Below are 19,131 nucleotides of genomic sequence, written 5' to 3' on the forward strand. Positions count from 1 at the left end.
ATCATGACAAAGGCACGTTGTCACTGAGAGAGCTTACACCTCAACAAGAAGTACTGGTTCAAAATTTCCGAGGGGGAAGAGAAAAATGGAACGGTGCAACAGTTATTAAACGCATGGGTCCAGTGACATACTTAATTCAAGAGGGACTGAGGAGACGTACAGTCCACATCGATCACCTACTAGTTAAAAGGGAGAATGTGCTGGGTAAACCTGCAAAGGCACTTGAGCAACAAACTGAACTGCCGTTGTCTACGGAGTTTTCACTGCCTGAAGTAGTCAGTCAGTTACCAGCCACGCCAGTGGTTTCAGAGGAAATCGAACCTACTGTGCCGGTTTCAACACCAGAGGGGGAGGAACCAAAACATGCAACTGAGACTGTTGAACCTGTAGTAATTCCTAGAAGTAGTTGAATTCCTTCAACTTCTGAAGTAGCTGTGAGGGAAACACCTGTTTGCAGATGGCCAGGGAGAGTTAGGAGTGCACCAAAGAGACTGAATTTGTCGTATTTAGGCACTCCTATTCTTAACAAGTTCCATCAAGAAAGGGGCAGAATAATCCCCTGGGCTTGTTGTAAGGCAGAGTAGTCTACCTCTACCTTACTAGATTTGAATTGGCAATTTAGAAAAAAAAACAATTATTAAACTGTTGTGTTAAGGGTTAAAAGGCTAAGGGGGAGGAGTGTAATGTATCGGGTATACATTATAATTGAACAGTGTTAGGCTGTAATGGTTAGATACTGACATCTAGTGGTTACTAGATGTAAGTTAGAGACAAGGATTACTAGCCTGGGGTTCCGGATGTTGTATTCAGTTTACTGAGAGTTAAGATGGCGATCACCAGAAAATAAACCACGTTGTGTTTATGCAATACCGTGTCGAGTAAATCCTTTAAGGTATTATCAAGGATACTACAGGGATTATCAATTTTTCCGGGGGAATATTAGCACAAACAAATGCCTCTGTCAAATCGAAAATAACATCTTGTCTGTGTTCATAATTTTCGTTCCCCTTACGTTTTTTACTGGAGGACGCCGCCTCATAGCTGTCAATCTCAGCCTTTCGTTTTCTGTGTTTTTCTGATGATGAATGTCAGTCTATTGTTGACTTTCGAGTGTGGTCCAAACATAAACTGCAAGTTGTGCAAAATAAATGATACCCATCGGTGTACAGAACACCGGGTGGATATTGTTGCGTGCGTTCGCTCAATGAAATGCTTTTTGATTGCGATGTCTTTGACTCCATGTTTAGGTCTCTTGATTTTTCTTTTAACGCATCATTTTATTCAATTACCATTTATACTCATCATAATTAGCTTTCATTTTTTTAATTAGTCAAAGTGTAATGTGTTGATTTCTTAATTGTGAATTCAATTACTATAACTGGAGTGGCTGCAGGGACATCTAGGGGATAGCAGTTGAATTACAATTGAAATAAACCAGGTTGCATAAAACGCAGGACCCTAAGTATAACATATACCAAAAAGCACATGACATTGTCGGCCTCAATAGCTGTAATGGCCGGAAGACTGCAACGAATGAAAGCAGGTGAATTTAGTTCTAGAAAATTTCAATTAAAGCTGAATGTTCACAGGTAAGAGGTTATTGTACATGTCTGTAAAATGATCATTATTCTCATTAATGTTTATTCATAGTCTTTACGCTTCACGCAAATATATATGTAACAGGGTGGTAATAAAGGAGTAGTTTTATATCGGTCAAATGCAGGACTATCCCTTTAAGCACTGAGTTATATAAGTGGTTGCATCAGTAAGGGTTCAGCAGAGCGTGAAAATCTCTAGATGGAGAGATCTGCGTTACGAAGCACCTGTTGCGCAGTTTGACTGGAACCCTGAAAGAAAACTAAATAACGGGTGTGTATACTTTCACATAATATAACAATGATTCTGTTATTGTTGGTTAAGTACAATACTGTGTTTTGTATTAAGTATAAAACATGTTAAATTGTACCGAATTCCCGTGTGTAGGCGGCAGGCCCCTGATGATAATGTGTGTCTGTATCTTACAGAGGCTGCCACCACCCTCTTGCTCTGAATAAGATTATTCACCTCTTTCCCTTGTATACCCATATCCAACCCTTCTTTCATACACTGAAAAAGAACCCAGATCCCTGTGTGAGTGGTGTTCAATATGTACAATAAATACAATACAATAAATACAAGTGAGATATGTTTCCCTATGCATAACAGCTATGTAACTGAGTTAAGCAGGTGTCACATTTTCTCAAATACTGTTAATGGGACACATTTATACTACTGTACCAGAAAAGGAGAAACTTGAACCCACTCTCTATTTGCCATGACCATGTAAGATTATCATCTTCCAAAATCCTTTGCTACTGGACAAAAGTCTAGTCTTTTGAGTACCTGTATTAATTTAAAAAAAGATGCCAAATTCATTCAATGAGCAGATATAAAAATATAGCCTTGAAAGCAGGTATTCAAATTAGCACTGCTGGCAATGGTGAATTGGGAGGAATTGAGACATGCTATTGGTCAGTTGTTTATATAATCTACATAACTGGGTAAACAACCTTTAACCCCTTTACTAATGTAAGAAGTTCAATTTCTTCTCAAAAATACTTCATCTTCAGATAAAGTTAATCCAAAAAGAGTTTTCAGGAATCAATAAAAATACATAAAGGTACATCAGTGATCTCACACACAAGTCTTGGTTGTTCTGAGCTGGCATCAGTGTAGATGTTATTTTCTGCTGAGCTTTCATAGCAGCAGAGATGGTGGCTTTTTTTCTGAGCAGGCATGGCACAGAAATGTTAGTTTCTGGGCTGCCCGGAAATTACTTTGAAGCACAGATCTACAGCTAGCTTACGTAATTTCCTTGACCAAATTTGGTCTTATTTCCCTTGCATGATGCCTGGTGCGAGACAAAACACATTTAAAGTTAAGATCTGCGTTTCTTCATCACTTCACCAAGTCAGCAGAAAACCAGATAACAAAAAGTTACATTTAAGAGTTTTGCTGAATTCTCAGGCAGCATTGTGCTATACCCACGCATCACAAGGCTGATGATTGCAAACTGCTGATGTACAGCTTGATTTTAAGAGTTCATTAACCCTGCGTTGATTCAGATTAAACACAGGAAAATCACACAATGTTTACAGACAGTTTCAATGATTTCTTTACCACTTTAAAGGGAAGCATAAGTAATGGATTGTATAATGGAAAAGAACAAAGGCTGATGAAACAATAAGATCTTGTGCAATTTAACTGGAACAAAACAATGTGTACACCGCCCCGCACAAGGTGCGTGTTTATCAGAAAAAGCCCACGTGTTCAATCTGTATAATGTGTTATGCGTTACGTGACACTTACCTAAAGTAATAGCAGGTCACTTTTAACAAAAGTAAGTGGTTTGAGAACCACTTTTAATTGGTTTGATTATGGTTTGTACATAGGCTCAGAACAGCTTTCTAAGCAGAAACAACTTCTGTGAAAACAAAAGTGTTATCATCTGTCCGAGGTCACAGCTGCACTCTCAGTTATGAAAAGCCAGTCACTCCCTACGAGAACAGGGCAATACATAGGCAAGAGTTTCAAAATCCTTACACTAAATATCTCCATATTCCCATCTAATCATTTGCCCTCATCAAAATACTAATGTAACTTAATAAACATTGTTGATATCAAATGTATTAGTCTCTTCATTGATATTTTGTGCGTTAGATTGACCACACTTATTATCTGTCAAGGGTGTGTAAATGTTTGTCCAGCTATAGAAAAACATACAAGTATGATTGTACTGAAAGTAGCTTAGGCAAAGTAGTTTACTCCACAGTTTGATCAGACTACTTGGATAATGGCATTAGTTTTTAGCATGCTTTTCATTAACTACATAGTGTGTGTAGCTCCAAAATAACTTTTTTTTCCCCAAAAGAAATATGCTTTCATGAAATGTGTTTCCTAAATTATGCTTTTATTGTAAACCTTCACAACCCTTAGCTGCACAGCAATAACACAAATTTACAAAAGCATAAGACAGCGACAAACAAGCTAAATACTTTAGGGGCTAACATAAAGCGAAGAAATTAAGAAAAAAAGTTTGTGTTTTTTTAACAATAATTTTTATTCATTTTTGGAATGCTTTTTTATTATTATTTTTATATAAAACCTACAGACTTTTGCATAGCACAAAACTGAGAACAGAACCCAGGGTGATCACTTTCACTATAAACCCTTTCATGATGCCGCTGTCCATTGCCAGCAATTCCAGCACTGTACTCCTTAAATAAGGTGCCAGGCTCCAGACATCTGTGATTCTTTATTGAAGTCCATATGAAATTATTCCAATTCATGACACCTAGTTTAAAAAACAAATAAATAAAAACGTTTTGAAGTCTTAAAGACATTCTCATTACAAAATTTCAACAGCAATCACAGTGATATTTATTCCATTGCAAAGTTTTTTTTTGTTTTTTTTTAATCTATAAATCTACTGTCTAGCCAGGCAAAGTGACACTTTATCCGGAATTACAATGATTGTGATTACAATCAATCTGAGTGATCTGCACACCAATGAGAGCTTGAGATATGCAGTGTCTCCCTCGCACAGAATCACAATGAATCTGAGTGATCTGCACACCAATGAGAGCTTGAGATAGGCAGTGTCTCCCTCACTCAGCACCGCCTCCATTAGCATGTCCTCTAATTAAGACTGGCAAAGCTGTGCAAAAACATGCAACATGAGGATGAACAATTATTTTTGTCAGTAGTTATACATCATGTAGTGAGGATTTAAAATTGCATTTGTTTTACCAAAAGCAAATGTAACCTGGTGATAGGAAAAACATTTTCCTCTGAGGACCGATCTTGAAAAATCATGCAATTAAAAAAGTATATTAGCACTCCGTTACCTACATGCATTCTAGTGCTTTTTGTAAGCTTGTCTCCCCCCAAAAAATTATTACTATCAAGAAATGAATGCATACTATATCAAACATAAAAACAATATATAAGAAATACGTAACAAACCATAGTTTCATCCTGGAGAACAATCCATGGAAAACAAGCATGAAATTGCGACATTTAAGTATGTAATTATTTCATACAAAAATAATGCCTAGTTTTTTTCTAAATAAACATATTTATGGTAACCAGTGTACCTAACTGCTGTTTAATGCCCAATCTTAAGAGCAAACAATTCAAATATGCAGAATCCTACATTTTGAATATAATGTGAAAAACCACTACAGAATTAGTTAAAACTATGGGTGCAAGGTGCAATATACACTGACTAGCTCTCAGAATCAATGTATACCTGTGATAGGCTGGCTCGCAGTTGTGACGTCACGGACCAGGAAGTACAGAAACCAAAACAATGGATGGGCGGGTGAAGCTGAGTGCAATGGCACTCAGTGTATTTATTAATAAATCAAATAAACAAAACAAAAAGATTTAAACAATCAACAAAACACAAACAAAAAGGCACAAGGGCCAAACGAATATACAAATACTGTTTAGCAGTCGTTTTTAACTGTCGTTATTTTTTCGCTCGCTCTCTCCACTCCCTGTACTCTCCTCTGTACACTCCAACCCTGCAGAACGGACAGCTGGGGTTAACTAGTTGTTAATTATCTTATTACCCCTCGGCCAGAGTCTGCACGCGTTTGGTAAGGATGCATGACTGTCAGCTAGTTACATAATCAGTAGCTGATCAGTCATGCATCCTCACAGGGTTTTTAAATATAAATAATAAGAAATACGTGGCGCTGTTATCCGCGCAGCAAACAATAATACAAATAATAATAATAGGGGCGGGACACTCCGCCACACATGCCCCCCCCCCCCCCCCCTTGTGCGCAGCACACATGGCCTTTTCGGCCACCCCCCCATTATTCCCTAAAATCCCGGCTAGCAGTCCTGGCCCAGGAACAGGGGAAGCAAGGTGTCTCCGGGGGCGGCCATGGCGGGATGTCCTCCTCCCACCCCAACAACTGTAGCGTCCTAGTGGACCACGCACAGGCCGGCTCCTCTGGCCAAAAATTTTGGGGGTGGTCTCCAGACCTGCCCCCCCTTCTTCATGGCCGGCAGCTCCCCTCCGTGGGGCTTCAGCCACCCTTTCTCCTGCAGCGAAATTGCTGCGGGGGGAGCTGGTCTCCTGACCTCCCCCCCCTTCTTCATGGCTGGCAGCTGCCCTTCATGGGGCTCCAGCCACAGTATTTCCTGCCGCGAAAGTGCAGCTGGGGGAGCTGGTCTTCTGACCTTCCCCCACTTCTTCGTGGCCGGCAGCTGCCCTTCATGGGGTTCCAGCCATAGTATTTCCTGCCGCGAAAGTGCGGCTGGGGGAGCTGGTCTCCTGACCTCCCCCCCCCCCCCCCCTTTTCCGTGGCCGGCAGCTCCTCTTCATGGGGCTCCAGCCACAGTATTTCCTGCCGCATGGCAGGACTGGTAGCGACCCCAGGCAAAACAGGACCCTCGGAAGGCAACGGCAGCAGCTGTAGACCCTCGGCAGGCGACGGCAGCAGCGGACCCTCGGGAGGCGACGGCAGCAGCAGCAGACCCTTGGGAGGCGATGGCAGCAGCAGCAGCGGACCCTCAGGAGGCGACGGCAGCAGCAGCGGACCCTCGGGAGGCAATGGCAGCAGCAGCAGCAGCGGACCCTCCGGAGGCGAACTCGGGAGGGGAGCCCCTGGCCATGGAGGCGGCAGCGGGAGCTCCACTTCTCCCTCGTTCCCTGTAACTGGTGGCTCTCCAGGCGATGCGGAGCAACAGGTAGCCCCAGGCGATGCGGAGAAACAGGAAGCTCCAGGCGATGCGAGACAGGCCTTCTTGGGCGAAGCGCGGCAGGCATCCTTGGGCGAAGCGAGATCATTAATCATTAACTGAAACAGAAACAGCTGTGTAGAAGGAATAAAACTGGGTGAGGAAGAGCCAAACTCAGCTAACAAGGTGAGGTTGCTGAAGAGTGTTTACTGTCAAAAGTCATACACCATGGCAAGACTGAGCACAGCAACAAGACACAAGGTAGTTATACTGCATCGGCAAGGTCTCTCCCAGGCAGAAATTTCAAGGCAGACAGGGGTTTCCAGATGTGCTGTCCAAGCTCTTTTAAAGAAGCACAAAGATGAGCCGCTGGATGAGCCGAGAAGGGTGTCTCTGCGATAGATATACAGAACTAGACTGCCAATGATGACTTTACAGAGGGAGATCACTGTCAAAAATATTCGTATGCGTAAAAAGAATTTGTACTTGTAATTACAGGTACAAATACAAAATACAAGTACAAGTACAAATAAAAAATACGACTACAACTCAAAAAACATTACGAGTACAAATCCGAAAACGACGAGTACAAATCAAAAATACGAGTACGACTCAAGAAAAGCTAGGGGTACATATAGGGTTGCCACCTCATGAACTTAAAAATAAGGAACAGACCCAAACACAACGCCACGCAACACCCGTCCCGCCGCCCCCCCCCCCCCCCCCCACATTTTTTTTTACTCTCACAGATACAGTAGACCTCTTAAAACATAATTATTAGTTAATGTATTTTAAGCTATTTTGACAAATGAAAGGATGATAAGCTGTTTACGTTTTCTATTGGCCAAAAACATTTATTATATATAACGTTAGTTCCTGGGCACTTTTGTAGATTCTTGGCAAGTGAAACAAATGTCAGGATTTCACACACATTCAATACAAACAAATATCAATGAAAAACCTAGAACTATGTGGAATTACAAGGAATTAGAAATTATTACTGATTTACAAATTGCTTATGATTAGCTAATAACAATGCTGTTGTGTCCAAACATGGATGGTACCAACATATATTGAATCTTTATTGTCAGCCATTAAGTTCTTTATTTCCTTTTCCATGCATATTTTTGGTTGTTTCTTGCATTAGGGTCTGTTCCTTATTTTTGAGGTCATTGGGTGGCAACCCTAGTGGGTGATATGATGCCCGACTATCAAAAAAATGTCGTTCAGTTGTGATTGTTGACTGGATGTTGCCCATGTTAAAATCCAGGGGAGGTGTGGTTTTCACAGTATTTTTGTCAATGACCTGCGGTGCAGAACTTCAATCCTCATTGGCCAGTCTTTTTTTTTCTCTTACTGTCTTCATTGAGGATTTAACATTTTAATAAGGGTTCCGTGCTTGTAAATCTTCCTCGGCTTACGTTCATGAAACATGTTGGTAGAAGCAGTAGCCTATCCTTACAATTCTTAGTGTTCTATTTGTTTATAACTTGTAGTTTTTTTGTATAAATACTTATTGCATACAAACCTGTATTACCCTTTACACTTGTAAGTCGCCTTGGATAAGATAAATAATAATAAATAATAATAAATAATGTTTGGGAAGTTTCTTTAAAATTTGGCAAGTACACACAAAGATATAGGGGTCTACTCGTTTGGGATGGTTGCGTAAAAAATATAAACAAGACATTGTCAGTGATCGTTTCATTGTGAAGTATAACCATACATATAACAGTCACAGTGTTTTAAAATATACTTCTTGAAGCATTACACCTCTTCGTTTCACAACAGAAGGAGTGAGCAAAGCGAAATTGATTCCAGCCTTATTTTTCGCTTGTCACGTGATAGGGGTGTGAGGTATTCAGCGATGACGTCTTTTGAAACTGTTCGGGCAAGTGAAGTTCAAGTTCTAGTTTGGTGAACTTCACATACATCGCCATGGCTAAGAGTTCGAAGATGAATTTCGGTGTTGTGAAGGGCACTGTACGCTTGTGCATTCTCAAGACAATGTTGTTCCCTCGGCACTGCCTGTCCACGGCGGCAGCCTGCCACTCGCCCGTCCGTGTGCGACTGCTGCCCAGCCCGAAGTGCCTCTTTGACCAGCCGGTACAAGTGAAAGTGGAGGGCCTCTCTCCGAACCAGGAGGTCGTTCTGAGGGCGAAGCTGACAGACGAAAAGGGGGAGCCGTTCCAGTCCTCCGCCACGTACCGGGCAGACGGGATCGGTGAGATTGACTTGTCCCGGTCACCAGCTCTGGGCGGCAGCTTCTCCGGTACCGACCCCATGGGTCTATTCTGGGCATTAAGCGCCAAAAATGCTCACAAAAAACTAGTAAAGCGAGACGTGCGAACCCCTTTCCTCGTCGATATCGAGGTGTACAGCGACGGGGATACGGAGGGGCAGCTGCTCGCCAAGGAGACTAACGAGAGAGGCTTCCTCGCAGAAGGCGTACAGAGACTGCCTGTTAGGGAGGGCAGAGTTCGGGCAACCCTCTTTTTACCGCCCGGTGAGTGGCCTTGCTTTAACACAAGTCCTCCAAATGTCACGCATGAAATTACTTGTTTAGTGTTTCTGTACAATGTTTTCCGTTGTAGTGTTTCACTACACACAAGATCCCCTTTTTGTTTACATTTTCGTTTTGCTTTTCAGTTCATATAACTGAGAAAAATGTACCTGTCTCACAGCAGTTTTATTTTCAATAACAATGTTGTTTTATTATTATAATGGTAAATATTAATACATCGTTTAATATTAATATTACCAAGGGCAGTAAACTGACGGCAGGGTGACAGTTCCATACACATTGGAGTCCGATTAGAATGAAACTCATCTGGGTTTCCCAAACTCTTAACTATTATTATTTTTATTTTTAATCTTTCATTTTTTAAGCTATTAACACATTTGTGACAATTAGTGAGGTTCGGAATTTATTTATTTATTTTATATATAAAACTAAAAGAAAACTGAAAGGCAGTTTCATGGAGGCGGTTGTTTTTGCATTACATACCTCATGGTGCTTGCAGGCGGCTGTCTTGGCAAGTTGCTATTTCATTGTTTCTCTGGAGCAAGCGGGACAGTGTTCACAAAGCCTGTAGACCCCCACTCTCCCGGAATAATCCATAAATGAGGCATGTATAGCTCAGCTTCAAACCGTGAGCACCGTCTCTGCCTTGATTAGAAATGCTTTCCTGTTACAAATATACTGACGGCTTATACAACAATAACTAAGTACTCTTTTTTTGTATTGGTCCGCATGCGTAGCTGCGTGCCAGTTCTGTGAACCCCTGATTATGGATCAAGAGGGTACAAGGCGCTGCGAAGTCAGATTCTCTGCAGAAAACATGCAGATATCATAAATACTCGTCGCAGTAACTACAGCCGGTCGATGCCAGACATTTGATTACCGTATCGTAAAAAATCAAGAGGTCATTTGAAACTTTTTTTTTTTATATTAATAGAACGTTGATTTTTATTTATTTGTTTTAAGTTGTACACAGACTCTCTTTAAGTTTGAACATTTTTTTATTTTTATTAAACTTACATGACATGAGCAATTTATGTTGTATTACATTTTTTCCCATGGTAACATAAAATGAAGCAGAAAATGTCAACTTTGTGCTTAAAATAAACATTTCCAATATTAAATGCTTAGTGGTGCAAATAAGCCCAAACGAGTGGATGATTAGCTCAAGCTCAAGAGCTCCTGCCTTGTGTGTGCTGCACTGAAAGGATTTTGTGTGGCTTCTTTTGTAGGTTCAATGTTTCTTAATAATAATAATAATAATAATAATAATAATAATAATAATAATAATAATCATAATCATAATCATATTTGTTGTTATTAAATCTCAAACAGGGAAAGTCAGGTGCTACACAAATAGAAATGAACAAGAACAATTGAAAGTGTACATAGTTCTTTTTTGACCTGTAACAATTAAAAGAGAGTGACTTTCTGATGTAAACAAGTTGCATTTGAGATCCAAAGCAACAAGAACATTCAAAGAAAAAATTGATTTTACTTGAAACTAAGTATATATTTGACCTCAACTTTAGTTGACCGAGGTAACCTGAACCAATAGCAGGACACAATTGGAAATGAAGTGAAGACAGGCTTGAGACAGAGCGTAGGAGACACTTGTTTGCACAGAGACTGGTGAGGGAATGGAGTGTGTTACCCCATCATGTTATTGATGCTGAATCACTGGGAAACTTTAAGACCCGACTTGACAAAGTTTTGAGATCAGTCAGCTCCTAGGAACCGGACGAGCATAGATGAGCCACTGGCCTCTTCCCATTCTTATAAAGCCAAGAGGCATGCTGTAGTATTACTAATCTGCCAATGTTTAATACAATATCTAACGTCTATAAAATACATAAGAACATAAGAAAGTTTACAAACGAGAGGAGGCCATTCAGCCCATCTTGCTCGTTTGGTTGTTAGTAGCGTATTGATCCCAGAATCTCATCAAGCAGCTTCTTGAAGGATCCCAGGGTGTCAGCTTCAACAACATTACTGGGGAGTTGGTTCCAGACCCTCACAATTCTCTGTGTAAAAAAGTGCCTCTTATTTTCTGTTCTGAATGCCTCTTTATCTAATCTCCATTTGTGACCCCTGGTCCTTGTTTCTTTTTTCAGGTCAAAAAAGTCCCCTGGGTTGACATTGTCTTTACCTTTTAGGATTTTGAATGTTTGAATCAGATCGCCGCGTAGTCTTCTTTGTTCAAGACTGAATAGATTCAATTCTTTTAGCCTGTCTGCATACGACATGCCTTTTAAACCCGGGATAATTCTGGTTGCTCTTCTTTGCACTCTTTCTAGAGCAGCAATATCCTTTTTGTAACGAGGTGACCAGAACTGAACACAATATTCTAGATCAGGTCTTACTAATGCATTGTAGAGTTTTAACATTACTTCCCTTGATTTAAATTCAACACTTCTCACAATATATCAGAGCATCTTGTTAGCCTTTTTTTATAGCTTCCCCACATTGTCTAGATGAAGACATTTCTGAGTCAACATAAACTCCTAGGTCTTTTTCATAGTTCCCTTCTTCAATTTCACTATCTCCCATATGATATTTATAATGCACATTTTTATTGCCCGCATGCAATACTTTACACTTTTCTCTATTAAATTTCATTTGCCATGTGTCTGCCCAGTTCTGAATGCTGTCTAGATTATTTTGAATGACCTTTGCTGCTTCAACAGTGTTTGCCACTCCTCCTATTTTTGTGTCGTCTGCAAATTTAACGAGTTTGCTTACTATACCAGAATCTAAATCATTAATGTAGATTAGAAATAGCAGAAGACCTAATACTGATCCCTGTGGTACACCACTGGTTACCTCACTCCATTTTGAGGTTTCTCCTCTAATCAGTACTTTCTGTTTTCTACCTGTTAACCACTCCCTAATCCATGTGCATGCGTTTCCTTGAATCCCTACTGCATCCAGTTTGAGAATTAATCTTTTATGCGGGACTTTGTCAAAAGCTTTCTGGAAATCTAAATAGACCATGTTGTATGCTTTGCAGTTGTCCATTTTCTCAAAAAAGTCAAGTAGGTTAGTTAGACATGATCTCCCTTTCCTAAAACCATGCTGGCTGTCTCCCAGGATATTGTTACCATATAGGTAATTTTCCATTTTGGATCTTATTATAGTTTCCATAAGTTTACATATAATAGAAGTCAGGCTAATTGGTCTGTAGTTACCTGGTTCGGTTTTGTCTCCCGTTTTGTGGATCGGTATTACGTTTGCTATTTTCCAGTCTGTCGGTACAACCCCTGTGTCAAGAGACTGTTGCATGATCTTGGTTAGCGGTTTGTAAATAACTTCTTTCATTTCTTTGAGTACTATTGGGAGGATCTCATCTGGCCCAGGGGATTTGTTTATTTTAAGAGCTCCTAGTCCCTTCAACACTTCTGCCTCTGTTATGCTAAAGTTATTTAAAATTGGATAGGAACAGGTCGACATGTCGGGCATGTTGTCCGTGTCCTCCTTTGTAAAAACCTGTGAAAAGTAATCATTTAATATATTTGCTATTTTTTTTTCTTCAACAATGATTTTGCTATTTGTGTCTCTTAGACATTTAACATCCTCTTTGAATGTTCTCTTGCTGTTATAATATTGGAAAAATATTTTGGAATTGGTTTTAGCCCCCTTAGCAATATTGATTTCTATCTCTCTCTTGGCCTTTCTAACTTCCTTTTTGACTTGTGTTAGCAGTTCCAAGTACTCTTTCTGTGTACTTTGTTTTTGGTCCCTTTTAAATGCTCTGTAAAGTGCCTTTTTTCGCTGAATATTTTTTTTAATTGATCTATTAAACCATTTTGGCCATTTTGTTTTAGATTTAGATTTGTTTACTTTTGGGATGTAATTGTTTTGTGCCTCTTTTTCTGTGGATGTTTTCTCTATTTTACTCCAATCTACTTCTGTTAGTCTCCGTTTCATACCTTCATAGTTTGCTTTTCTAAAATTGTAAACCTTAGCTTTAGTCATTACTTTTTGGGGTTTTAAAAAATATTTAAAATGAGACCATGTTGTGGTCTGAGTTTGCCAATGGCTCGCTGACCTCTGTTTTAGTTATTCTGTCTTCATTATTTGAAAAGACTAAATCAAGGCATGCCTCCCCTCTAGTCGGTGCCTTGACAAATTGCGTTAGGAAGCAGTCATTTGTCATTTCCACCATTTCAATTTTGTCCATCGTGCCCTCTCATCGGGTTTTCCCATTTTATACGGGGAAGTTGAAATCCCCCATTAGTATGGCTTCTCCTTTTCTACACGCATTTCGAATGTCATTGTACAACAGATTATATTGCTCAGCGTCTGAATTTGGCGGTCTATAGCATGCTCCTATTATTATGCCCTTTGAATTTGTGTCCATTATTCGGACCCATATTGATTCTGCATTGTTTTCTTTGTCCTGATTTAACACCTGGGCTTCAAGGCTATTTCTTATGTATAGCGCTACCCCTCCGCCTCTTCTGTCCTGCCTGTCTTTCCTATACAGTGTGTACCCACTAATACCACTAATACCAAGTTTCTGTAACACCTATCTGTGACAGAGATCAAATGATTCTTGGTGTTAGATCTCCCTCTCGACCTGTGAGGGCACGGTGCAAGAGGAACAGAGTACCCTTAATTAAATGGCACGACAATTTATTCCGTAGGGTAGGTGGAAGTCGGTCATTTAGGAAGGGGGCGGAGCTACGGCACCCAAGCTCATTGACCCGGACGGTAAGCAGCATGGCATCCAAGGACTGGAGGAGCAGATGTGCTCGTTAACCTCGGGGTCATGGGCGAGGGTATAAATAGGGGGCATGGCTTGAGTGATCTGTTCCTTTGCATATGGTTAAGTTAAATAACTGAGAAGGAGCCCGTACTGTGAATAAACCGTGAGTGTTTTCGTGTCTGTGTATTAACACTGTGTGTCTTGTGTGTTATTAGTCACTGAAGATTACTGAACACGATCCGGAGCTGCAGCCGCAGGCCAGCGAAAAACCCGGACTTCACCATTCACCTTTTCCACTACCGGAACTGTCTTTGTTTTCACCACTAGCACTAGAATCACGCACTGTCTAATTGTGTCTGTGTTTTGTGTTTTGTGAGGGTGACGGAACGGGACTTTGGGTTACGGGTCAAACCCGTGGGATTACAAACCGAAGTGATACACGCCGCTGTATCACTTCCAACACTGTTATTATTTGCAGGTTTGGTCTTGTCTTTTAATTTCCTTCCTAGCTCTCTGAATTTGTTTTGCAGCGATCTTGGCCAGTCTCTTCCAATGTTGTTTGTACCGATGTGGACGACTACTACCGGGTCGTCTCCTGTTCGTTCTGGGAGCCTGTCCACGTTCTCAGTGATGTGCGTAACAGAGGCTCCTGGAAGGCAGCACACTGTTGTAGTAAGGGGGTCCAAACTGCGAACTGAACTTGCTGTGTTTCTCAATATGGAGTCCACAACAATCATGACCTCCCTTCTTTCTGCTGCCTGGCCAGCACTGTTTATAGGTTCCTGGATGTTGTTTCTTTCATTCTCTTGATGTTGGGTTTTGGTCATCTAAATGTTGAAGTGGCTCAAATTTGTTGGATGTCTGGATTTCTGGTGGTTGTGTTTGACGAAGTTTCTTTTTTTCCCTGCTTCTGCCTATCTGAACCCAGCTGTTTCTTCTCTCTTCCATCTCCCTGGTGGCTTTCAGTCTGCTAGGGGTGCAGACTTCCATGAATTGTGGGTGTGTCAGCTCCTCAAGCTCCTGTTGCTGTCTCATTTCGCTGTTGAGATTTCGTCCCATGCTGACATACAGTAGTAATATAGGTGCGTGTGTGCCTCTCCTCACACAGGCAGGGGTCCCTTCCCTGGAGTGCTGGACATGTACGGGACAGGGGGCGGTCTGCCCGAGTACAGAGCCAGCCTGCTGGCCAGCCGGGGGTTTGCAGTCCTGGCCCTCGCCTACTACAGCTACCTGGACCTGCCCAAGGACATGAGGGAGCTGGATCTGGAGTACTTCGAGGAGGCTGTGAGCTTCCTCAGGACACATCCACAGGTGGGGACACACCTGATGGTTTGGTTGAGTGCTGGGAGAAACATTTGACTATTTAAATGTAGACTTCATGAAATGTATTGCTTTATGTACCAGAGTTTATAAATGACTGGATCAAAAACATGGCATGCAAAGGAAACCATGTATAAACTCCAGAGATTAAGCTGATAAAATAATTGCATGTTTTGAACCAGACGGTTAATGGTATCAACAAACAGTCAATCACCTGTCCCCAATCCTCACCATACAGTTACAGTGTACCTTCTGCCCTGGTGTCATTGTATTATATTATATTTCTTATTAGGAGAACAAACTACATCTAGCCCAGAATACCTTTTTTTTCACAACAGCAAAGTAGTTCAACATTTAATAATTGTTCAATTAGAGCACTTTCCACAGTCATTGATAGATGAAATGCTAGCCGTATCAGTCCAGAAGTGATAGACAAAGAGAAGGAGAGGCGAGCCCTTTTATTGGACTAACTAAATAATTAATCACACGCTTTCAAGACATCAGAGGTCTCTTCTTCAGGTGAAAGTAGGAAAGAAGAGACCTTTAAGGTCTTAAGCTTGTGATTCAATTTGTTTAGTTAGTCCAATGAAAGGTATTGCATCTTCTTTGTCAAACAGTTAGAGCACAAATTCAGAGTTCACTTATGTGGTGATCAAGTGCAAATATACAGTGCTCTACCTTCAGGCTATAGAGCTGAAACAGTTACCAGACAGTGCTATTTGTGTTCCACCTGATACAAGAATTAAAAGATGTGTGATGTCTTACATTTTGCATTGATATTTAGGTCTGTTTAAGATTCAGCAAAACGATCGCTAACTTTCCATTGCTGGTTCACGTTCCTTTTGTTTTTTGCATTTTTATTTTTCTAATGCAATGTTCAAGTTCTACATCTAAAGCATGCTCGCTACTATCTTCACTACAACAGACACTTTTGTCTGTGTGAGTGGGATTTCAAACTCAAACTCTGAGGAACTCATGACAACATTCCCACAATGACAGAGACTAACATTTGAACTGTTTGAATCTTAACAAAAGAGTAAAATCCAATTACCAAATTAACTATCAATTGAATCTCCTTATTGAACAAGTATCAATTAGGAAGAAATGCTTTGAGTGACCTAAACAACTAAGAGTGTTCAATCAGTAAGAAAATCATCTAGTTTCTTGTGTCTGACGGCACTTATTTAGTGAATTATTTTTAGGGATTCAACCCTTACCGTTGTTTATACTGACAGTGCTTGTGGAATGGCATTATGGGGCAAGTGGAAGCCAAGACCCTGCGGTCTAGTGACTGGTTCCACGGTATAAAGTGCTGCTTTAAAAAGCTTGTTTCTCACACATGCACTTCACTCTTTCAGTTAATTACACTGCAGGCAAGGCATTTGTGTGCACAGTTTCCTCTATAAGGCCAGACAACATTAGTCTAAATATATAGTCTTGTTAAGTTATTCATCTTAATTAGCTATAGGTATTTAGATCCACTATCCTTAACAACTGAAGACAGGAGTCTAGCAGAACAGAGTTGCAGCCTGGAGCCCGTTCTGGGTCTTTCTTGCTTCTCAGACTGCTGTGTGGAAGTATTGAAGATGGCACCTTATTGTGCTTTTACTGTAAACTCTTTTATGAGAAAGGCACTGAATAGTACACAGCTCCCTCTTTATTTCACTATATACAGTGCCTTTCAAAAGTATTCAGACCCTTCCTATGGTGTCCCATTTTGTGAAATTACAAAATGATACATACACATTTTTTTAAACTTAATATTTTATTCAAAATTAGAATGCTCAAACTGAAGACTTCTAAGGGTAAGATAAGTTACAGTAAATGTCAGCAAAAACTAAAGAGAAAAAACAGAAATATGTTGATTACAATGCACCTTCCATTTCTTGATGATTGAGTAGACTGTGCTCACAGGGATATTCAGAGACTTCGATATTTTTTGTACCCTTCTCCTGATCTGTGCTGTTCAATGACTTTATCCCTGACTTGTTTTGAAAGCTCCTTGGTCTTCGTGGTTGAGTCTTTGATTGCAATTCACTACCTGACCAAGGAACCTGACAAGGACAGGTGTTTTTATTCTGAAATCATGAGAACCCCTAATATTGCACACAGACAGAGGCCATTCAACTAATCTATTTACTTCTTTCTTGTTGTTTTTGTTTTGAATGTGTGGAGTAGGTTGTGTATATAACACATATGAATTCCTATTTCAAAGTGTCATGACTGCAAGCTTTAAAGCAACAAAATGTGAAAACTTTTGCAAGGCACTGTATATAACACTGTATATAACATTTCCATACTTTTGCAAGGCACTGTATATAACATTTCCAACACAACCAATTAAGCAATGTGCAAGTCCAGGCCAGTGTTCTGTAATGCGTCAAGGGTTTCATTTCTTGCGGTGTGATTAATGCTCTGTATTCTATTCCAGGTGAAAGGTCCAGGTATAGGTGTCCTGGCAATCTCTAAAAGTGGGGACCTGGCGCTGTCCATGGCTTCCTTCTTGCCTGGCATCTCTGCCACCGTCAGCATCAACGGCTGCAATGCCAATACGCTCTTTCCCCTGCGTTACAAGGGCACTGTCTTCCCTCCCTTGTCATTTAAAACAAGCAGGCAATTCCTCACCAAGTCTGGGATCGCAAACATCAGGGACACCCTCAATAACCCCACTGAGGGGGAGAATCGCCAGAGCTTGATCCCGATCGAGCAAGCGCAATGCAGATTCCTCTTCGTTGTTGCGGAGGATGACCAGAACTGGAAGAGCCCATTCTACGCAGAAGAGGCAGCCAAGAGGCTCCGGGAACACGGGAAGGAGAACTGTGAGGTGGTAGTGTACCCTGGAGCAGGGCACTATCTGGAGCCTCCCTACTTCCCTCACTGCCCCTCTTCGCTGCATTTACTGGTTGGTTTGCCAGTGGTCTGGGGAGGGGAACCTAGGAGCCACGGGGAGGCGCAGGTGGACCTGTGGGGCAGGATACAGGCATTTTTTATAAAGCACCTTGATGGAGAGCACCTCCAAGGCTAGGCTCTGAAACAGCACCATGGATAACACTGAGGAGCCAATCTGGAAAAAGATTTCAACAGGTGAAGAAGGGCTTTTGCCCAAAATGTCCTGAAAATAAAAGATTGTTTAATCTTAAACTTTGTGCACATTTTTTAAAAACCCTTTCTTTCATATGCCTTCAATTTTGTACACTGCAGTTTTGTGTGTATATATATATATGTATGTGTATATATATATATATATATATATATATATATATATATATATATATATATATATATATATATATACAGTACTGTGCAGAAGTTTTAGGCAGGTGTGAAAAAATGCTGTAAAGTAAGAATGCTTTCAAAAATAGACATGTTGATAGTTTATATTTATCAATTAACTAAATGCAAAGTGAGTGAACAGAAGAAAAATCTAAATCAAATCCATATTTGGTGTGACCACCCTTTGCCTTCAAAACAGCATCAATTCTTCTAGGTACACTGAGTAGTGGGGGGTCAAACATATTCTTAGATTTCATCACATACAATAAAAACTAAAAAAAAACAAGTTTAGATTGAATTTAGATACAATTGCTTTTTCAATATTTACCCAGGGGTTAAAAAGCCATGAGAATAAAGGTTTATTTTTACTTTCTTTCCTTGACTTTTGCACAAAGTCAGGGATTTTGTAGGCATATAGTCAGGTGTATGATTAAACAATTATACCAAACAGGTGCTAATGATCATCAATTCAATATGTAGGTTGAAACACAATCATTAACTGAAACAGAAACTGCTGTGTAGGAGGAATAAAACTGGGTGAGGAACAGCCAAACTCAGCTAACAAGGTGAGGTT

General features: G+C 40.5%; 1 protein-coding gene across 3 annotated transcripts; it reads left to right on the forward strand.

The window, feature by feature from the left end:
* The first annotated feature begins 1,850 nt into the window (after positions 1–1,850).
* On the forward strand, positions 1,851–18,485 carry LOC117423471 (acyl-coenzyme A thioesterase 1-like). Of its 3 annotated transcripts, none has more exons than XM_058991244.1 (3): positions 1,851–1,869; positions 15,073–15,275; positions 17,716–18,485. In XM_058991244.1, the coding sequence occupies exons 2-3, from the start codon at positions 15,102–15,104 to the stop codon at positions 18,307–18,309; spliced, it is 768 nt and encodes a 255-aa protein (XP_058847227.1). In that variant the 5' UTR covers positions 1,851–1,869; positions 15,073–15,101; the 3' UTR covers positions 18,310–18,485. The 3 variants fall into 3 exon arrangements, with proteins under 3 accessions (XP_058847227.1, XP_033895212.1, XP_058847226.1); XM_034039321.2 differs by lacking the exon at positions 1,851–1,869 and adding an exon at positions 8,511–9,241; XM_058991243.1 differs by lacking the exon at positions 1,851–1,869 and adding an exon at positions 10,044–14,636.
* The last annotated feature ends 646 nt before the right edge of the window (positions 18,486–19,131 follow it).

The sequence above is a fragment of the Acipenser ruthenus genome, chromosome 18 (genome assembly GCF_902713425.1).
Source record: "Acipenser ruthenus chromosome 18, fAciRut3.2 maternal haplotype, whole genome shotgun sequence".
NCBI lineage: Eukaryota > Metazoa > Chordata > Actinopteri > Acipenseriformes > Acipenseridae > Acipenser > Acipenser ruthenus.